The sequence below is a fragment of the Acartia tonsa genome, chromosome 1 (genome assembly GCF_053477335.1).
Source record: "Acartia tonsa isolate MP-2025a chromosome 1, ASM5347733v1, whole genome shotgun sequence".
Lineage (NCBI taxonomy): Eukaryota > Metazoa > Arthropoda > Copepoda > Calanoida > Acartiidae > Acartia > Acartia tonsa.
The window spans coordinates 17632788-17652476 of NC_137260.1; the positions used below are offsets into that span (position 1 = coordinate 17632788).

The 19689-nt window shown below is 32.4% G+C and overlaps 2 protein-coding genes across 7 annotated transcripts in view; one reads left to right on the plus strand and one right to left on the minus strand.

The window, feature by feature from the left end:
* Window positions 1-51: 51 nt before the first annotated feature.
* On the minus strand, window positions 52-14462 carry LOC145313991 (uncharacterized). Its single transcript, XM_080153699.1, has 27 exons — window positions 14327-14462; window positions 13994-14097; window positions 11970-13529; window positions 11564-11632; window positions 11043-11144; window positions 10833-10908; window positions 10314-10426; window positions 9714-9816; window positions 9241-9383; window positions 8765-8890; window positions 8193-8316; window positions 7617-7715; window positions 7338-7412; window positions 7002-7135; window positions 6115-6218; window positions 5655-5783; window positions 5368-5565; window positions 5139-5211; window positions 4779-4829; window positions 3854-3965; window positions 3349-3447; window positions 2809-2939; window positions 2519-2623; window positions 2185-2298; window positions 1789-1912; window positions 865-956; window positions 52-464 (listed from the first exon to the last, which is right to left on the minus strand). The coding sequence occupies exons 3-27, from the start codon at window positions 12015-12017 to the stop codon at window positions 324-326; spliced, it is 2685 nt and encodes an 894-aa protein (XP_080009825.1). The 5' UTR covers window positions 12018-13529; window positions 13994-14097; window positions 14327-14462; the 3' UTR covers window positions 52-323.
* A 1388-nt stretch (window positions 14463-15850) lies between these two features.
* Atg2 (Autophagy-related 2) overlaps window positions 15851-19689 on the plus strand; it is a 36593-nt gene continuing 32754 nt past the window's right edge. For all 6 annotated transcript variants that reach the window (XR_013877604.1, XR_013877605.1, XR_013877607.1 and 3 more), the window contains exons 1-3: window positions 15851-16206; window positions 16874-17005; window positions 17337-17380. Coding sequence is in view for 3 of the 6 variants with exons in the window: in XM_080153774.1 (XP_080009900.1) it covers window positions 16152-16206; window positions 16874-17005; window positions 17337-17380 (231 nt within the window). In the remaining 3 variants the exon portion in view is untranslated. The remainder of the gene's footprint in view (window positions 16207-16873; window positions 17006-17336; window positions 17381-19689) is intronic.

A 19689-nucleotide genomic window follows, 5' to 3' on the forward strand; every position in this document is an offset into this window, starting at 1 on the left:
GATTAGAGGCACAATTCAAAATAAAAAAATTACTAGTTTTATAAACAAACACAAAAGGAATTACTTTATTTCTTTATACCATACATAACAAGATTACATAAATGAATAGGTACACATAATAATAAGATTTTATCACATTTTTAAAGCAAAAATGATAACTCTTGGTAATACAACTGTTAAAACTTTCATTTAGAAGAAATACAGAGTATAAATATTTGGACTTCTTGGTAACTGAAAATTAAAGTCTGTTTCATTGTTAAAAATATGGCTTGTTTTGAAAATATGCAAAATTGACAACAAAAAAAGATTAAAAATGTCATTTTTTAGTTTTTGTCCAAGAAGTTGGTGATCATGCGTAGAACAGACTCCTTGTGCGTGGATGGCGAAGTTACTGAGATATTCACCAGCAAATGGTTCAATACCTCCTCGCTGGGCTGCCGCTCTAACAACTCAGCAACCAAGGCCTGGGAATAAACAAATTTTAGATTCCATTCTATATTTTATAAAACAAGAAAGGACAATTTTATCCACTGCACTGGAATCCCAGCAAAAATATGCTGCTGACAAAAGTTTAGATTTTAAAACGGGGGACATTGGGCTCTTACACACTATACAATAGTCCCAAAGTTTTATAATAAAGTTTTCTTGTTCGTTGGTTTGACTACTACGTTTCAAACACTATTTGTAATGTACAAAAAGAGTAATCTTGTGCATCAACAATCATTGGAAGGTGTATATTAAGTTTTCGGCTATTGTCTTATCCCTTTAGATCCCTGACAAAAAGTTAATCCATTCTATTACTTTTTCAGTTTTCCTTAATTCTGTGAATACAAAAAAATCCATAAAACAAAGTTATTTGTATACCTGGCAACTACGCCACACTGGAGCTAATAAACTTGTCCCTTCCTCTTCCATCTCCGTATTATTATTGCATCCATTTCTTCCAAGGGATAAATCTACAAGAAAAAAAACTATTTTCATTTATTTAAAAAGGGGGGAGGCGGATGTGCCACTTTTTGAAACCAAAACCAAAAGTCAACAAAGGAACTCATATAAAAAAAGAGTTACAGGTCTGAGATTTTGCATTGCAGTTGCTTTATAGGGGTACAATATGGAACTGTGAAGAAATAGCGGCGCAACCGCCGAAAACCAGCGTTTCCCGCCGAATTTTTTTTGCCTTTTCTCAGCGGTTTTTGGCGGTTGCGCCGCCGTTTCTTCACAGTTCCATATTGTACCCCTATTAAGCAACTGCCATGCAAAATCTCAGACCTGTAACTCTTTTTTTAGTTGAGTTACTTTGACTTTTAGTTTTGGTTTCAAAAAGTGGCACATCCGCCTCCCCCCTTATTCAGCATATCACATGCTATCCATGACTACTTAGCTCCAAACACTAAGAAACAATGGCTACACACACACACGCAAACACAATATTTTTATCAAGTGTAAAAGTTTATAAATTCAAAACGAATAGGTAAAGTTTCTTAATTTTAGCGCATTCTACATAAAAATGAAGAAGAAAACAGAAATATTTGTAACGTGAATTAGTAGTTTTTTTGTTTGAACAGTAGGTTCTCTGAAATAATTGAGTGGGTTACGCTGAGCTATTAGGAAAACTTTCCTTAAGTCTTGGGGTGATTTTAAGCTAATGACAATGGGCTCCTTCGTCCAATTATACGAGCGTAGATTCGGTGTTTATAATATAATAAAGACAACAAAAAGTAATTGAAAACGTTTTTCCCCCTATAAAAACAGTAGGTAATAGTGAAAGTAAACATAGAAATTATTTACCTTTTAAAATATAAATATCTTTAATCAAGATATCGTAGAGTTTTAGAAGGTCTTTATCCTCAGCTGTATTGATAACCGAGGTGTACAAACTGCTGTAACCAATCAAAATTCTTCGCAACAATACCTGAATTAAAACACAGACCAAATCAACTTTGTAACTAGAAATTCATGCTATAAAGTTCTAATATAAAGGTGGACTTTTCAAATTTTGGGTTAAAAAAGATTGGTTAACAGTTCCTAGTTAATCCCAATCGAAATCTATTATACCAAAGAAAAAGAATTAACAAAAACAAGAATTGCAGTAGCACAAAGATAATGCGTCTGAGCGTAAGAGAATTAGTTGACATAATACGACCTTCCACAAAAAGTTACATTAATTTGTATAATTGTTTGTACCTGATCTAGATCCTGTTGTAATGCCACTAGCTGGCAGGCACCAGAAATAACCTCCAGACATTCAACTACTGAAGTTGCCTCCTCAGCTTTTCCTTGCAATATCTTCGCAATCACCTAGATCAATTCAAATTTATGTAAGAGTTAACTTGGTAAAATAATGGTTTATAAAGAACAATGACAGATATTCAAAACAAAATTTAAAGTTTTTCAAAGTGATAAATAAAGGTACACTCTACTTACATGTTATTTATCGTTCAATCCACTTGCTTTAGAAAACAAATTTAAGAAAGACTAATATAATATCATAATAAGTAAATATTCTGAATTTTTTTACCTTAACAAATAATGGATATTCCTCTTTGGTTAGAAATATCAAACAGGCAATTATTTCAGATTCAATTTCTTTAGATGACCAGCTACGGGATATTTCAAAATTGTCCTAAAATTAAAATACAGGTAGGTCCTACACAAAATATTTATGCAATATCATATAATGAATAGGTATTCAAATACATATAATGAAAATATTAATTATTAATTGTAACAAAGAAGTAAGAAATAACAGAGTCTTTAGATACCTAAATTAATGCAGACAATTATCTCAAGACAATAAAACGTATTCACCTGTTTATCAAAGTAGTTTGATTGCACCAGGTATAGCAGATGTTCTTTGTGCAATTTCCCGCCATTAAAATAAGATATCAGCTGATCTGCCAAATATCTGTGAACAATCTTTGAACTAACTTCTGGTTTTTCTAATCAAAGGGTAATCAATTTATTATACCTATATTCTTTAACATTTCATATTAAGAAAAAATGAATTAACATTATTCCAAATTTGCTTTTACAACAATGAACAATGTATTTGAACATCTTAAAAAAAGAACAATGAAATGCACAAAATATTTTTTCGGAAACGAATGGGAAGGCAGCTTTTTAAAATTATCAACTTAAAGTGTGTTGACACCCTTTATCAAATGCCACATAATACATATGGTGAAATAAGATTAATAAAACATTTATATGTATGTTAGTAATCGATTTCCTTTAATGCTAATGATATCAAGAACATAAATAATCCAATGTTTAAGACTCGAAGAACCATGCAATTTTACTGTAATAGTCCAAACATGTTTCGATGTTTAACATATAAGAAAATGATTCCTTGAATGGCAGATAAAATATTGTTGATCCATGTGAGCAGGACAGGTCTCAATAAATCCAGGTCAGGAGTTAAGTAACAACTGCTTAACATATGACAACCTAAATAATACAGATACATTAATATTTCTCCTCTACTTGTAGGCTTATCTCAAATTTAGTTCTGCAAAACAAGAAAAATCAGAGGTTTAACTTTTAAAGCAGCTGCTGAGTGAGTTCCATTTATCCTACAGTGTAACGGACTGACAGACATACAGACTAAGCCCCGCTACTAAAAATAGCTGGCCATTCTATTAAACCTGTCTAATTTTAATTACTATCATACACAAAAAAAATCTTTGATGAAAAAAGAAAAATAAAATATCTAAAAAGTTAGGCATTTGTCTTTTACTTGCAAAGTTTATTAGCTGTATATAATCTGTGCCTGCCAATTAACGTCGCAAGTTCATTACGGACAGACAAACAAAACATAAACGAATATCATTAACTATTAAATTCTAGTACTGACCTATTGCTTGACATAAGTTCAAACACTGTGCATTAAAAGTAGTTAATACTTGCTTGTTACAGCAGCTGACTACAAGCTCCAAAACAGTACAACACTGTGTCATCTGAACATTCTAATTGATTAAAATTAAACAGATAGGTATAAATTAAGGGCTTTACTCCATCGCCGGTAGGGGCGAAGCCACTAGTTGAAGTTTAAAGCACCTTGGTTATAAATTTCAACCTTTAATTGGCATCAAGGCTTTTTGTGAGGGCAATTACACATATTTAAATTAAGAAACAAAACAAAAATTAAATACTTTGCAGAAGTTAAAACCAAAATGGATAGTTGCATGAAGTGCTTTTCAGAAAAATTATTTCAAGCATAAGTTTCAAGTATACCATAAAACAATTATAATTTTCTATTACAATAAATATCTAACATGTTATTTTTGTGAGAACAGGATAGCCATATAAGTCGCCAGTCTTGATATTTTTAGAACTACCTGGTAGAAAACTAAAATTCTGTCAAATGTGCCCTATGTATGTAGTTTAAACCATTAAATAGAAAATTGAATAGAAAATGTTGGGTTCACTAAATTCAAGTTTAAATGCGAAAATAACCCCTTTTAAGAATCATTAATCAAAACCTTTTAACTTATCATAATTAGATGTAGTTTCTTATAACGTATTAGAGTGACATTAAATACAAATAATATATAGGTATCTATGATACAAAGTAGAATGATGTCTGTCCGTCCGTCCGTCTGTCCTTTAAGATCTCGGTAACCACTAAACCGATTGGATTCTACTCTTCAGGAAATATGCCTACTTGTCCTGTGGTGGTTTTAGGCTATTCAACTTTTTAATTATCTCTTAGGGCAAAGCCCCTATAGGCTAAGGGCGAAGCCGCTAGTTAAAAATATATAATTAGTATATAAAATTACCTCTGAGTTCTGAAAAGCTGAAACCATCGCGGGTAAGCACGCAGAATAGATCTAAAATTAGTAAAATTGCCTTAGCACTCAAACAGGTTGGCTTAGGTGCGGCTGGGTTTCCCAATGTTTATTTCTAGGTTAGGTTACCCAAAGTTCAAACTCTCAGGGTTTGATCATCCGGTGTTTGGGAAGGGGGAGGGGGGGAGGGGGTAGACTTCACCTATATTATACTATAAACCTAACATGCATAACAATTCGTTAGAAGATACTTAAATTTAAAGCAGTAGTGCCTAGACTTTAACCCATCACCTTACTTGCGTTATCTAACATTTAGATAAAATTAGAGAGTCAATTAAATAAAAAAAATACCTGTCTAGCAATAGTAGTGTTGTAATTTCTGATCAAATTAAACAACTTTATTCCATTTTCTTGCTCTTTGTCTCTACAATAAAAATGTTAACATCAATTTAATTGAGAAAAACAAAAATCCGCATTAACTTCTTAATATCTTACCCTGTTTTCAAGAGCGTGTTCAATAAGGTTTGGTCTACGTATTTTTGTCCTATTAATATAAAAAATATGCAAAAATTATGATTACCTCTTTTCTAGAATAGCTTTTGCCACCAAATTTCCAAGATATGTTGGTTTAGCACCAGTATCAAGGTATTCTGGAAGCTGGCCGCCAGCAGGATCCTGATCCTGGCAGTTGACTGGATCAAGATTGGTAAGAATGGCAGCTATGGCCTCTGTTTGACCGGCATTCTTAGTAGCCTCATCTACCAAGCGTGAAACTGTCCTAAAAATATTTGATAATGTTGAGTATTACTGTAGGTTAAGATCAATAACATCTTTAAAATATTAAACTTATATTGAAATATTCATTACCTCTTTCCATCTAGAATGGCCAGGATAATGAATTCCTTGTTGATATTATCAGTTTCTCCTCCTCCACTACGATTTAAAACCTCAACAAATCTTGTCTCAAAGTCATCTTTGCCAAGAGTGATCTTGTTACTATTAACAGTTGCTTTAATGGATTTACTATTTCAAAAAAATTGTAATTCATTATTTTATATCACCTCAAAATAAAATAATTTTTAACAAATGGTTAAGTTAAAGCATGAACAAAAAGTCGGTTAGATTTTCTATAACACAATTGTAGAAAGGCTATGTTTATAGCTTTGTGTCTAATAGCTATTTGAATCGCTATTTTAAATTCAAGTGAGTAAAGCAACTCCATAATAAAACAATTTATGCAAAAATGGGGCTGCTTGGAAAGGCTGTTTCTTTAAATAATCATAAGGCGTATTTAAAATGCACAACTACTATACAATCCATTAAATTCCTTTCATTTTGATTGGATCTAATTTGAACATTAATGAGAAGATCTGTGAGAATTTGAGTTTTAGCTTTGCCAGCCAATGTCAAAAACAGCTTTATATGATTTTCCTAAATATTAATAACTAATTGGTGCTTTACCTCAAAGTGCTTAGCAAGCAGAAAACCCCGCCTTAATTTTTTAAGTAAATTGAAACTAGGAGGGGTTAGTGGCAATTCTTTTCCTCTGTACCTAACCCTTTTGTTAGGCCCTAACCCTGTGGGGCTTACATGAACCCAATATTAACTAACCAAACCTGAAATAAAAACAAACCCTTAAAACTACTTAAAAATAAGGGTAGGAGATTCTGTCGTAGACCTAGGCACTTTGAGGGAAACCTCCAACTTAATCAAATTGAATTTCTTAATTGTAAGTTTCCCTTGTTGGTTCCATGGTCTGTTCATCTATAATACAAAGTAGAACGATGTCTGTCTGTTTGTTTGTAGCGAAGGATCTCGCTAACCGCTGAACCGATCGGGTTCTCCTTTACAGGGTAGCTTCTCATATGTCCCGGGAAGGTTTATAACTATTTTCTTTGGGGGTGGGACACCCCTAACCTCCCAAAAAATGAAAAATACCCCCCCCCAAAAAAAGAAAAAATTTTCTTTTTAAAACTAAAATTAAAATAGTGGGGTCAACTACCCCCCCTCCCAAAAAAATTTTTTTTTTTTTAATTTTCTTTAAAATCTAATACACGAAAATTAGTTTGATCAAACCTCTTGGGGCTAGTATTTAAGATAGAAGAAGACAATTATATGTCTAAAAATAGCCGACATTAAGTCAGTAAAGTTTTAAAAGAACATTAAACAGTAAAATTTAAAAAAGAGTAACTGTGCTACAAATAGTTGACTAACCTTAACTTGTACCAAGGATTGAATGTGATTATAAATGATTTCAATATTTTGAGACAAAAACTCAGAATACTCTATGAGAATTTGGATACAAGGTTCTGATTCCAGGATCCCAGGCAGAAAACTCAACATTTTGTCTAAAACAACATCACTTTGTTTTCTATAAAAAAAAATATTTCTTTTCTTGATTTACCTATTTATTTCTTAAAATAACTAGGTAAAGTTCGGAGAGAAATAAAAAGTTCGCATCAAATATAATCTTGATTTTCTTTTTAAAAATGTATAGAAGCTAGGTATTATTACTTGAGGGTTAGCTGAAATAATAATCTAATAAATCACCTAAATAAGCCTGTATCTTCCATGCATCTAACTTGTCCTTGTTGCCGGCTAATATACTTATCAAGTTTTCAACATCTAAAAAGTAAATAAATTTAAGTATAGTAATGAAAAACCATGAAAGTTTAACATTTTAAAATACCTAAAATTTTTACAAAGTGGATTAAAAGTAAGCATTAAAAGGAGTTTTTATAAAACAAATGTTTTATAAAGTCCAAAATCCTTTCCCTCCCAGGATCTTACAGGCCACAATTTGTACTATAGTGACTATCTCTGTAATACCTAAATCATCAAGAGTCAACTCCAGTACTCTGTCATACTCCCTTGCAAACTGGTCCAATACAGGCATCAGATCACCAGTCATTGTATCTTCTTCCATGCCTGTTTTAGTAATAATAGAGCGTTATAAAAATAATGAACAGGGGAGTACATTCTGCATGCAATCCCCTGCTGAAGGGGAAGGGGGGAAAATGAGAAAAATAAAGAGTACTAAAAACATTTCTCCCCTTCTTGGGGAAAAACAGAAAAATGTGTGGGAGGAAGTAAAAATGAAATAAAGAATAGGCACTGAAAATATTTTCCCATTTTTTACCTCTCCTTAGGGAAAAACTAGGGGGAAACAAAACAAAATATTATGAAAAAATTTAATTTTGAGCAGAATATACACCCATGTAGTTAAAAAGTATGGATCAAATCCTTCAAAATAATTTGACTTAAATCCCTTGTTCTAAATTGCTTTCTGTCCGTTAGTAAATCGAGGTTGTTAACATTTTTTCTGATAATAATGTATAATAGTTTTACATCATTGCTTAGAGAAATTATTTTCTTTTATTATCATCATTCAAAATTAATAATTACCTTTGAAATGTTGTTGAATTTGATAAATAAGATGAGCCGCTATAAACTGGAGGTTGGATGGGATGTCTTGTTTTACCCATATACCAGAAATATGGTTACTATTCATAATGTCAGTGCTTGAGATCTAAAATTATAAATAAAATTATGGCGTATTTCCTCCAAAAATCAAAAGGAAGAGGATGGAGAGGTTATTTTTTTGTGCATTACTTGATGCAGGTTAGTTTAGAAAAAACTACAAGACTTAAAAGTAGTTTGGGTATATCATAACTAGGGTTGGGCCAGATACTTTTTTGGCCAGATACCGGATATCCGGCTGATTTCTTATGCCGGATATCCGTTCGGATATCTTGCGGATAACCAGATATCTGGCATTAGAAATCAGCCGGATCTCCGGATAATTTCAATATCCGGTATTCGGCCCAACCCTAAATTCATAACATGCCTCTTGTACTGTACATTAATGTGAAACTAATAGGTACTGTTTTCAAGAAACAAAACAACATTTTTATTAACTGTTTTTTTACAATGATAAATGAGTTTATATTCATATTTTTTTCTCATAATGACTTTACCTCACAAAGCTGTATCCAGTCTTGAAACTCCAAGTCGAACAACATTGCTTTCAGGGCCAACATCAAGGAATTTCTAATCTCAGGTTCAACACTAAATGTTAAACCAGATGAACTTCTGTCACAATTCTGGTTAGGTTTTCATATATTATCATTTATGTTATGACAAGAAGGACAAGTTTAAAAGAGAAACGATGTAAATGGTTTAGCAAAGCATCGCAAGGTTAGAGAGTCACTCTATTTGATTTGAAACATAACGGGAGTCCAGTAATAGTATAGAAACTAGTCTAATAGTGAAGCAAGTATACCTACTGCAATTTTTCGAGGAATACTGGATATTCTGTATATGAAATATTTATCTATGCCTTTATTTATAAAAGTGAAGCTGTGTTTTTGGTAGCTTGTAATCAATAACATTATTTAATTTGTCATCCCTTCATCCCTGAATTATTTTTCCTTAACATAATATATGAATATTCCTGATTAAAAATATTATGAAAGTAGTGATCAGCTGTTAGATACTTGTCAAAGCAGGTTCTAACAACACAAAGCACTGATAACAGGTAATTTCTTTTTTCTTCCTCACTTCCTTTTTCCTTCTGTAGACAAAGTTTTAACCAGCCTAAAAAGTACATTTTGTTGTATAATTACAATTAGGCTAGTTAGGAGCACTTTATGCTTACAAAATTCGATATAATCAACAGATATTGTCAATAAAATGTTTGAGATATCTTGATTATTTCTGATTACAGGTTCAAATTTAATCAGATCAAAATTAGTCCACAATCGCCTTATCCTTTTAGAATTGGCTTAAAACTTTTACTCTGATCAGAAATTATGTCTTTGTTTAGGTGTAATCAAGATTTCTAAAAATCATCATATACCAACCAATCAATCAAGTTACTCCGGTAGTTACGGAAAGAACTTTCATTGTTTTTTTTAATCAACATACCTTCTACAATCTGAGGCTGTAAAGATGGAGTTGTGAATGAAATATTTGTTAATCTTGTCCAAAGTGACCACAATGGAAGTTCCTTTTCATTTTCACAGATTTTCTAAATAATGAGACATTTCTAAACTATTGAAAACAGTTTCCTGATAATTACTTATCAAACTTATTGATCAGGTATGTGGGTACTTAAAATAAATTCCCAGAAAATGATGTCAACACAATTAATGATAATCTTTCATTTCGTTTACACAATAAAAAATTATCAAATAAAGAAATGCTACATAAAACACATGACAATATATTGTTTGATTGTGAATAAAGATACACAGGGTTTATCTGGTTTAATTAGAAAAGGTAAGTTCGGTAACTCTTGAAAACATAATTTAAGCTTACTGAAGAAGTCATTAAAGATCTAGACAATATAGGTAAGGCTTATCCGGTTCAATTATGACATTTATATACAAACTTAATTATGTTTACATTAACGATCAAAAACATTTTATGTTAAGACAAAGACCTTTGAGTTAAACAGATTCATCACACAAATCGCATGTAAACTACAAGGAACTTGAATCATAAATGTTTCTTAATGAAACTTACCTTCTTTAGCAATGTTTGCAATGCAGATTCGACCAGTGAGGTTGTAACGGCTTGTGGCAAGCTTGTACAACAATTGAAAAAACTCTCCCATAAGTTCTCAGAGTCTACCAAGTCTAAAGCAAGACATGGATGACACTAAATAATGTATGCAATAACAATATTCATGATGAAAAAAAGAATAAGGACAGGAAAGAAACGGATTTGTTATTCCTTTAAAAAAGCATGGCTAAAAATTAATCATTTAAATTCCCCCTCCCCATACGATTGGGTTATATTCATCAGCATTATAGATGATCAAAGTAGGACAACTATCATACCTTGTTTCAATAAATGTAATTAAGCTACAGTTTAGAATGTGTGTATAACAGTTACATTTTAAAGGAATATGAGTAAATAACTGTTATGAAAAGGAGCTAGGGATTGGAAATTAAAAGCATAATTACAGCAAATAAAAAGACATATCCAATTTTGTCTGTATCTCATCTCTGAAACTTAAAAGTAAAGTAAAAGTTTACCTACCTAAAAGCTGGGAAGATTTCAAAAGATTTTTACAGATTTTGGATATTGAACTTATTCTGTCATTCATTAATAACTCCTAAAATAGATTTATATTTATAATGTAAAAAAGAAAAGTATTTTTTCAGCCTTATCCGGACGGACGGACGTACATACGTCAGAACTAAATAAAGAGAAAATTAAATTTTAAAACATAATTTTCAATTTCTCTACCTCGTCCCATGGCAGATCTGTATTAACCACCAGAAAAGAAAATATTTCTCTTTTTGCCAACGTAACATCAATGTTATCTTTGCTTAAGATTCCAGATATAACCTAAACATGATACAAATCTTAGTTATGTACTAGTTCAAAGGTATTTTTCTGATTAAACTAGCCAACAGAACTAAAAATATCTTAAAATTAAAAAAACGATTAATAAAAAGTGTCATTAACAGAAAATGCACCAATTCAATTGTAAGGTGAATCAGTTGATTATTAGCAGGAATTTTATGAAAAAATAAAATGGTCTAAAATGATTCCATATTGTCTACGAAAAGAAAAGCACCGCCGTTTTTTTTATGAAAGATATGGCTAGTTGGGATGATAATAACCTTACCCAAAATAAAATTGCTGGTACGTACCCTAGTCTGCGAGTTATTGTGGATCCTTTTAAATTGGATATTTGTCAAGTTAGAATCGGGGTAAAACTAGTATTTAGATGAAATCAAGAGTAAAAAGGACGTGTTAGGTACCTGTTTGATCTGTTTAAGATCTAAGTCGTCTTTTTTTCTATTTGTTCCACCGATCAAAGATCCATGTACCTAAAATCAAATAATATAAAAGTGTTAGAAAAATACCTCACTTACAATTACAAAATTACTTTTAAATTTTTTAATGATTCATACCTCCCTTTAGGGCACTGCACTAAAAAGAGTGTTGGCCAATAACTTCCACACATTAAGTGTGCTTTTTTGAGAGGTTACAAAGGGTTTTATGGGGGGGGGGGAGGGAGAGGGAGGGTAACCCCAATAAACATTTGGGGGTAAAGTTTTCAGACGTGGGCCGGGTAGATAAAATAATACTTATTTCAACAAAAAAAAAATTTGAGGGGCCTAACCACCTCCCCCCACCCCTCCCATCATTTACAAAAGTACTTACTTTAGCAAGAACTGGGTTAAAACAAATAGAGTTCACTTGAACAGCCATAAGTAATAATTATTTTTTTCTATTTGTCAATCTATGAAATTCACAAATTCATTTGACACTATTCATTTTACTGTTTCTAAAAAAATATAAATATTATTTAGAATTTTAGATATAAGCATATGAAACTGTAAAAAAACATCTTTTTAATAATGTTGATAATTAAAATGGCACAAATATACTAAAATATAATAATATAAAAGAAGGCACTTTTTCTGGCAATTTAAATTAAAAAGGATATTCAATAAATGCATTTGTTTGGTAAAACTTTTATCTCAACTCAAACAATGTAAAGCCTTGTCTCTAAAAAGAGATGAACATTTGATATTTCTACATCTTGTACAAAATTCCTCTCTGTACTTGTTCCAAAGTTGTTCTTTTTCATCAATACAAATCCGAGACTCAGGCCACCAGCTACTTAGCCGAGAGCTTTCCTCATCTGAACATTCTTCTGATGATACGAGAATAGTCTTCAGCTTTTCTAACTTTATTTCAACTTCGTCATATAAAAATATGTCACCATCCATGCAAATAAATTCAAGAGTGTTATTATTAAGGATCAGCATGTTTTCAAGAAAATAGGGATTAACACAGCATGTGTAAAAATCTTTAAGTCTTGGCATTTTAATGCCATTCATCTCATCTATAGTCAAATCATCTTCAGATTTTATAACTAAACATTCTAGTGTTTCATAACATTTAGACAAAATAGGATTTAATTCACTGGTATTGAGCACTAGCAGCATTAAATATTTCAGCCTTGGAAAAGTTGGCCATTGGAAGTCATACATGTTTGAACCTTCTACTAAATCTAGGGACAAAGAAACAAGATGGTTTGCATTGTGTTCAACAAATCCAAAAACATCAGATTCTTCACTATTCATTGTAACATTTTCCAGATAGAGATGGGACAAATTTGGCAACTTGTAGAGCTCAGGTGCTATAGTTACATCAACATCATCAAATAATGTGATATGGTTAAAATGTAGGCTTGTTAGTGTCTCTTTACAATGAGATAATAGATTAAAAGCTAACCCAGCATTTACATAATGAAGAGAGAGAAAGTTCAAGGACAGAAAATCTTTGATAACAAGCGATTCCTCGTCAATAATTGTAAGACTGTCAATTTTAAGAAACTTCAATTGCTCAGAATGTAAGTTTAACAGATTTTCAATGACAAGTCTAAACATACACTCGCCAGATATAAAATCCAAGGATAGATTTTCCAAATTGTCAAACTTAAAAGCAGGATCAACCAGCAAATCATTTAATCTTCGCTTGACAGGAATTTCTAGGGTTATTATGTTTATCCTATATTTTGTCAGTATTTGCTCAAAGAAGTCTGGATCAACGCTATTGGAAAAACAAAACTCTAACATTTTTTCACTTTCATTTCCTTCTTGCATGACAGTAGAAAGTGTTTGAAGCAACTCATTTGTATCTCCAGAACCAAGATATCTCAATGTGTAGGTTTTAAACATGGTCTTCTTGATGAAGGATATTTTCTTGGAAAACCTGTAAATAAGAAAAATTATTTTCATTAGTACAGAAAGTGATCCTTATTAAAAGTAAAAGGCTGGTTGTCAGTTTAGCTGTAGCTTAATATCTCGTTAACATTTGGACCGACGTGGTTCTCTTTTACAGTGAAGCTTCATATACGCTATGGAGGAGTTTATGATTATTTCGGAGGAAATACCTCTGCCCTTTCTCCCAAGAGAAATCGCCCCTATTTTGAAGTAACGCTAGAGGTCTCTAGGGGCATAACGAATACCAACATAGATAAAAAAAAGAATAGTAAAAAAATAGTAATTTCTCTTGTAATGTCAACAATAACAAAATTGCTAATTTAAAATTGTACACATTGGACTAGGAAGTGCGCTTCAAATGATTCCATATGATTTCAAAAAATCCCATTGAATTAACTTTATTGCTATTTTTTAATTTGCACACCCAAAACCATTAAGAAATTTTTTACTAACCATGATGAAAGTTGTCTTAATTTCTTGACATCTTTAAATGGAAGGAGATCCAAAATATGCTCCAGAGCAAGGAGAGGTAGCTTATCAAAGGGTCCAGAAATGGTCTAAAATAGAATTTATAATAGTTAAAAGTATATTCTAAATCATGTGATCCCTCAAATTGTCTGTGGACCATCGTAAAAATACCCATGTACGTAAGACAAAAAAACCATAACTTAGATTTGATGCAATTTCACAAGGATTTCATTTAATTCCAAAGGTTTCTGCCCATCAATATTTGAATTATAAATACAACTTTTTGAAAAAATTAGGTAGGTATAAAAAAAGGCTAACCCTAAATTGGTTTTCGTCTTGGATTTCTTCGGATTCTACTTGCACATTCATCATTTCTGGAACTAAAAATATGGTATTAATATTTTAACCATTTTGACAAAATTATTGCCAAAATGGTTAAATATCATCATGTTTCAAATGGAAATGGATATATATGGTAACGAATATAGAGTACCTTATTACTATACAGGAATCACCATGCCAAATTTGAAATTATTCGATAGGACAATTTTAACATGCCTAAATTACCGATACGAGCTTTCCGTTGCGGACTTACGGTCGGATGTCCCGACCTTAATTATATACAGAAAAGCCCTACTTTTAAGTATCTAGCTTTTTGATATGTCATTTTGGAAACTATTGCACACAGAACTTTGAAACTTCTTTACAATATAGAATTTGATATGCATTAATACTTTATATTTGTCAATGTACGGTTGTCTGACCGTCCAATTTGCTGGGCTACGCTGTTGCGGATGTTGTTTTTCTAGTTTTTCTTTTCTAACCCGCCACCCACTTGATTGGATTTGAAAACGAACGCATGAAAAAATGAAAACAAATCCGTCTGCTTCTAAATATTCTGAGACAATGTCGTCGTTTCCCAGTAAATTTTTTTTAAAGATTAAATATTAATAAAACTATAATTTAAATAAATGAGATATAAAATACCAAATAACGATTTTTTCTTATCTGTGTATAAATAAAATCTTAAAAGTACTATATTAAAATAAAAGTATTGTTAAGATGTCTATATAAGACTTATTTTTTCTAAATAAAAATCCCTTTTAAAAATGATTTTTAAAAAAGATAGGCTATTACTCTTATCCTTTGAAAATATGTAAAAAAAAAATTTTCTTTTATAACTACTAGCGGCTACGCCCCTAGAAGCCTCTAGGAGAACTGGTAGGAGGGGGAAAAGTTGACCTCATACCATTTTAAATTTGAGTTTCAAAAGAGTTTAAAGAATATTTTTAGGGGGAGGGGGGTGAAGACACCCTCTCCAAAATAGTTTAAAACCTCCCCAGGACCTATAAGAAGCTTCACTGTAAAGGAGAACAATATCGGTTCAGCGGTTAGCGAGATCCTTCGGGACTGACAAAAAACGCTTACTACTTTATATAATAGGATTAATAGAATACATATTTTCAAAAAAAAAGTAAGTAATGCTTTTGTTTGCAAATTATCTATTTCTAATTTAATTAAGAAAAATGGTAAGGTTTTTTTTGTTTGGATTGCATATATAGATATCTAGAAATACAAATCCTAATTAGTTGTATTTTTTAAAAGCTTTATAATGGACTTGAGCTGTTTTAGGCTATTTTCATTGCTCTCCCTAGAGAACTCGCAACCTCCTCTGTTGCGTAGTAGTTTATTTGTACTTTTCGAGGAAGCTATAAAAATGTCTTGGTAAGGTTTTAGGCCATTTTCATGACCAGAGGTTAGGGGCGAAGCAACTTTTATCTGTCAAAAATATTTTAAAAATGTTCATCTCGCAACCTCCTCTGTTGCGTAGTAATTATTTGGTAAACAGCTGATTTTGTTTTTATCTGCGAGTCAGTCAAGTTACATACAACAACTAAACAAAGGACCATTACAACCAACTCTAATATTGGCCTCATTTTTAAATTTTTTATTATATGAGCCTTTATGTTTTATTATAACAAAGAAATCAACTTAATTTTGCTTAAATTTTAGCTTTTTAATAATACAAATATTAGTGAAACATTATGAAAACACGGACTAATAAAAGTGAAGTGACCTAGCATAAAAAAAAGTTAGAATGTGCTTGGAAATTGATGAGTAATAGAAAAGTTTTGGAGAAAAAATGTCTTTTTCACATTGGTATAACAGCATTTCTGATGCTTTTAAGAAACGAGCAGGTATTTTTTCATAACCTAGAAATCCGTTTTTTTATTTCTTTTTTTCTTTTGTACGTTGTCAAATTTTACTATATTTTCAAAAAAGGATATTTTTTTCTAACGATATCTTGAATTTTTTTTGACATTTTCTTCCTATATTTTATTAAATTACTTACTGTTTTACTTACGTTTTTTCTAAAAAAAAATAGTTCAACTTATTTCATTCGAATTTTTAAAATCGTATTTTTAAACAATTACGCATTTTTTGGTTAAAATGTCGTCTTAAAACTAAATATTAATTATTTGTTTTAAAGTTGAAAATGTACGCGCAATAAATATTCTTAAAAGGGTATGAACGTCACAATTTAAAACTACCTGCTATTCTTTGCCCCTCAAAATTAATTTTTGCACAAGGATTGAGGGAGAAAGAGATAGATTAATCATCCAATTAACTCAACTTTTCTAGGGCTAGGGTACCACAGGTATATGCTCCACAGGGTTAGGGCTTTACGAATGGGGTTAGACATAGAGTACCCCCCCCCCCCCCCCACCCCCATTTTTTTCATTTGATTATAAATGTAACGGGTGGGGGGGGGGGAGTTCTCTATGTGCACTTTGAAGGCCTGAAAGCATCGAATAGTTTATTATCCTAATTATCAACAAAGTTTAACTGAGTCTTCGTTTGCAGGACGATACCTGATCAACCGGTATCTGGGCACCTTTCTGGACGAGACAATATCCTTGGACCAGCTATCTATAGATGGTGCTATTAGTCTCAACAATGTGGCACTCAATATAAGAACTATTAATTCTATGATAGGTAAACAAGGAACAATTTTCATATATGTATATTTCTGGTCGTAATATATTTTTAAAGTGCATCTGATTTACAATTAGGCAATGTATGTATGTCGGTTTGAATACCACTCAGCGAAATGTGTGCGCAAGCGCATATACCCAGTCTAATTTATTCTGTAGTTGATTTCTCAAATCAAAACGTTTGCTATCGAAACATTCATATTTGCTTGCAGATGAGGTTATCTTTATATATCTTCACCTTTTTTTTTGGTCAATCTACTGTTTTATTTCCAAGTTACTTGATATTTAAGTAGCAAATGCATTACTGAATTTATGACAAGTTTTTTGTTTAGACGAGGCAGATTTACCAGTTGAGTTTGTAGATGGATATATACAGGTGAGAATCTTTTATTTTATGTACGTGTGACCTAGTAGTAAGGTGTTTATGGTTGTTAATTAAGATCAGTAAAATGATTTTGGAGTGGACAGGTAAGAATGTCTGGGTTTTTCTCCTATATTTCACTACGGTCTAAGGGTGGAAATTTGGCAAAAAAGTCATGATCAAATTTTCTTATTTTAACTTGATATTATTGATTTACATACCTCAGCTCATGCATAATGGACAAGGAAAAGAAAAAATAACGTTTGGAACTAAGTTTTTTTTTACTTCAAAGTTGGGTCAAATCAATATTTTTTGAAGGTCAAAAATCTACTTTTAATTTTCTACCTAGATATGAAAAATATTTTTTTTTTGCATAAATATCTATCAAAAACTAATTTCGGTTATATTCTTTACAAATATATACACCAAATCAATAAATAAAAACATTTTTACTATATATTTTACCTTATAAGTGTTAATTTTATGCTTTGAAAGTAAAGGGGGGGGGGAAAATGTGGTGACTCGTGCCACGACATTCCAGCAATTTTATTTTGGGTGCTACTCCCTTAGTTTTAGAGATAATTGGATGAAATCTTTTGGGCTGGGTCAGTAATTACCCCAACTAGAGGTATCTTTCAAAAAAAACGGCGGCGGGACCGCCGCTCCCGCCGCCCGCCGCCGTTTTCCGCCGCCACCAAAAAAAATTTTTTTTTTGCATTTCTCGCCGAATTAGGCAATTTGGAATCATTTGAGACCATGTTATTTTTTTCAAAAATTTTTCCCCTTACAAGCAACCCTGCGGGGGGACTTGGTCATTTTTTTCAAATTCTCGTATATCAAGGTATATCTTAAATTCAGTACTTCTCCTGTGATTTTGAAGATATTAAAACAAAATCTTTTTAGGTTGGTAAGTAAAAAATATTTGAATAAAGAAAACGGCGGCAGGAACGGCGGGACCGCCGCTCCCGCCGTCCGCCGCCGTTTTCCGCCGCCAACCAAAAAAATTTTTTTTTGCATTTCTCGCCGAATTAGGCAATTTGGAATCATTTGAGACCATGTTATTTTTTTCAAAAATTTTTCCCCTTACAAGCAACCCTGCGGGGGGACTTGGTCATTTTTTTTCAAATTCTCGTATATCAAGGTATATCTTAAATTCAGTACTTCTCCTGTGATTTTGAATACATTGAAACAAAATCTTTTTAGGTTGGTAAGTAAAAAATATTTGAATTAAGAAAACGGCAGCGGGACCGGCGGGACCGCCGTTTTCCGCCGCCAATTTATTTTTGCATTTCCCGCCGCCGTTTTCCGCAGCCGTACCTCTGCCATTAGTTACTGACCTACCTAAAAATATTTTGTTTCAATATCTTTTAAATCACAGGAGTACCTACCACTGAATTTAAGATATTTTTTTGTTGGCGGCGGAAAACGGCGGCGGACGGCAGGGCTGCTTGTAAGGGGAAAAATTTTTAAAAAAAATAACATGGTCTCAAATGATTCCAAATTGCCTAATTCGGCGAGAAATGCAAAAAAAAAAAATTTTGTTGGCGGCGGCAGACGGCGGGAGCGGCGGTCCCGCCGGTCCCGCTGCCGTTTTCTTAATTCAAATATTTTTTACTTACCAACCTAAAAAGATTTTGTTTCAATGTATTCAAAATCACAGGAGAAGTACTGAATTTAAGATATACCTTGATATACGAGAATTTGAAAAAAAATGACCAAGTCCCCCCGCAGGGTTGCTTGTAAGGGGAAAAATTTTTGAAAAAAATAACATGGTCTCAAATGATTCCAAATTGCCTAATTCGGCGAGAAATGCAAAAAAAAATTTTTTTGGTTGGCGGCGGAAAACGGCGGCGGACGGCGGGAGCGGCGGTCCCGCCGGTCCTGCCGCCGTTTTCTTTATTCAAATATTTTTTACTTACCAACCTAAAAAGATTTTGTTTTAATATCTTCAAAATCACAGGAGAAGTACTGAATTTAAGATATACCTTGATATACGAGAATTTGAAAAAAATGACCAAGTCCCCCCGCAGGGTTGCTTGTAAGGGGAAAAATTTTTGAAAAAAATAACATGGTCTCAAATGATTCCAAATTGCCTAATTCGGCGAGAAATGCAAAAAAAAATTTTTTTTTGGTGGCGGCGGAAAACGGCGGCGGGCGGCGGGAGCGGCGGTCCCGCCGCCGTTTTTTTTGAAAGATACCTCTAGTTGGGGTAATTACTGACCCAGCCCAAAAGATTTCATCCAATTATCTCTAAAACTAAGGGAGTAGCACCCAAAATAAAATTGCTGGTATGTCGTGGCACGAGTCACCACATTTTCCCCCCC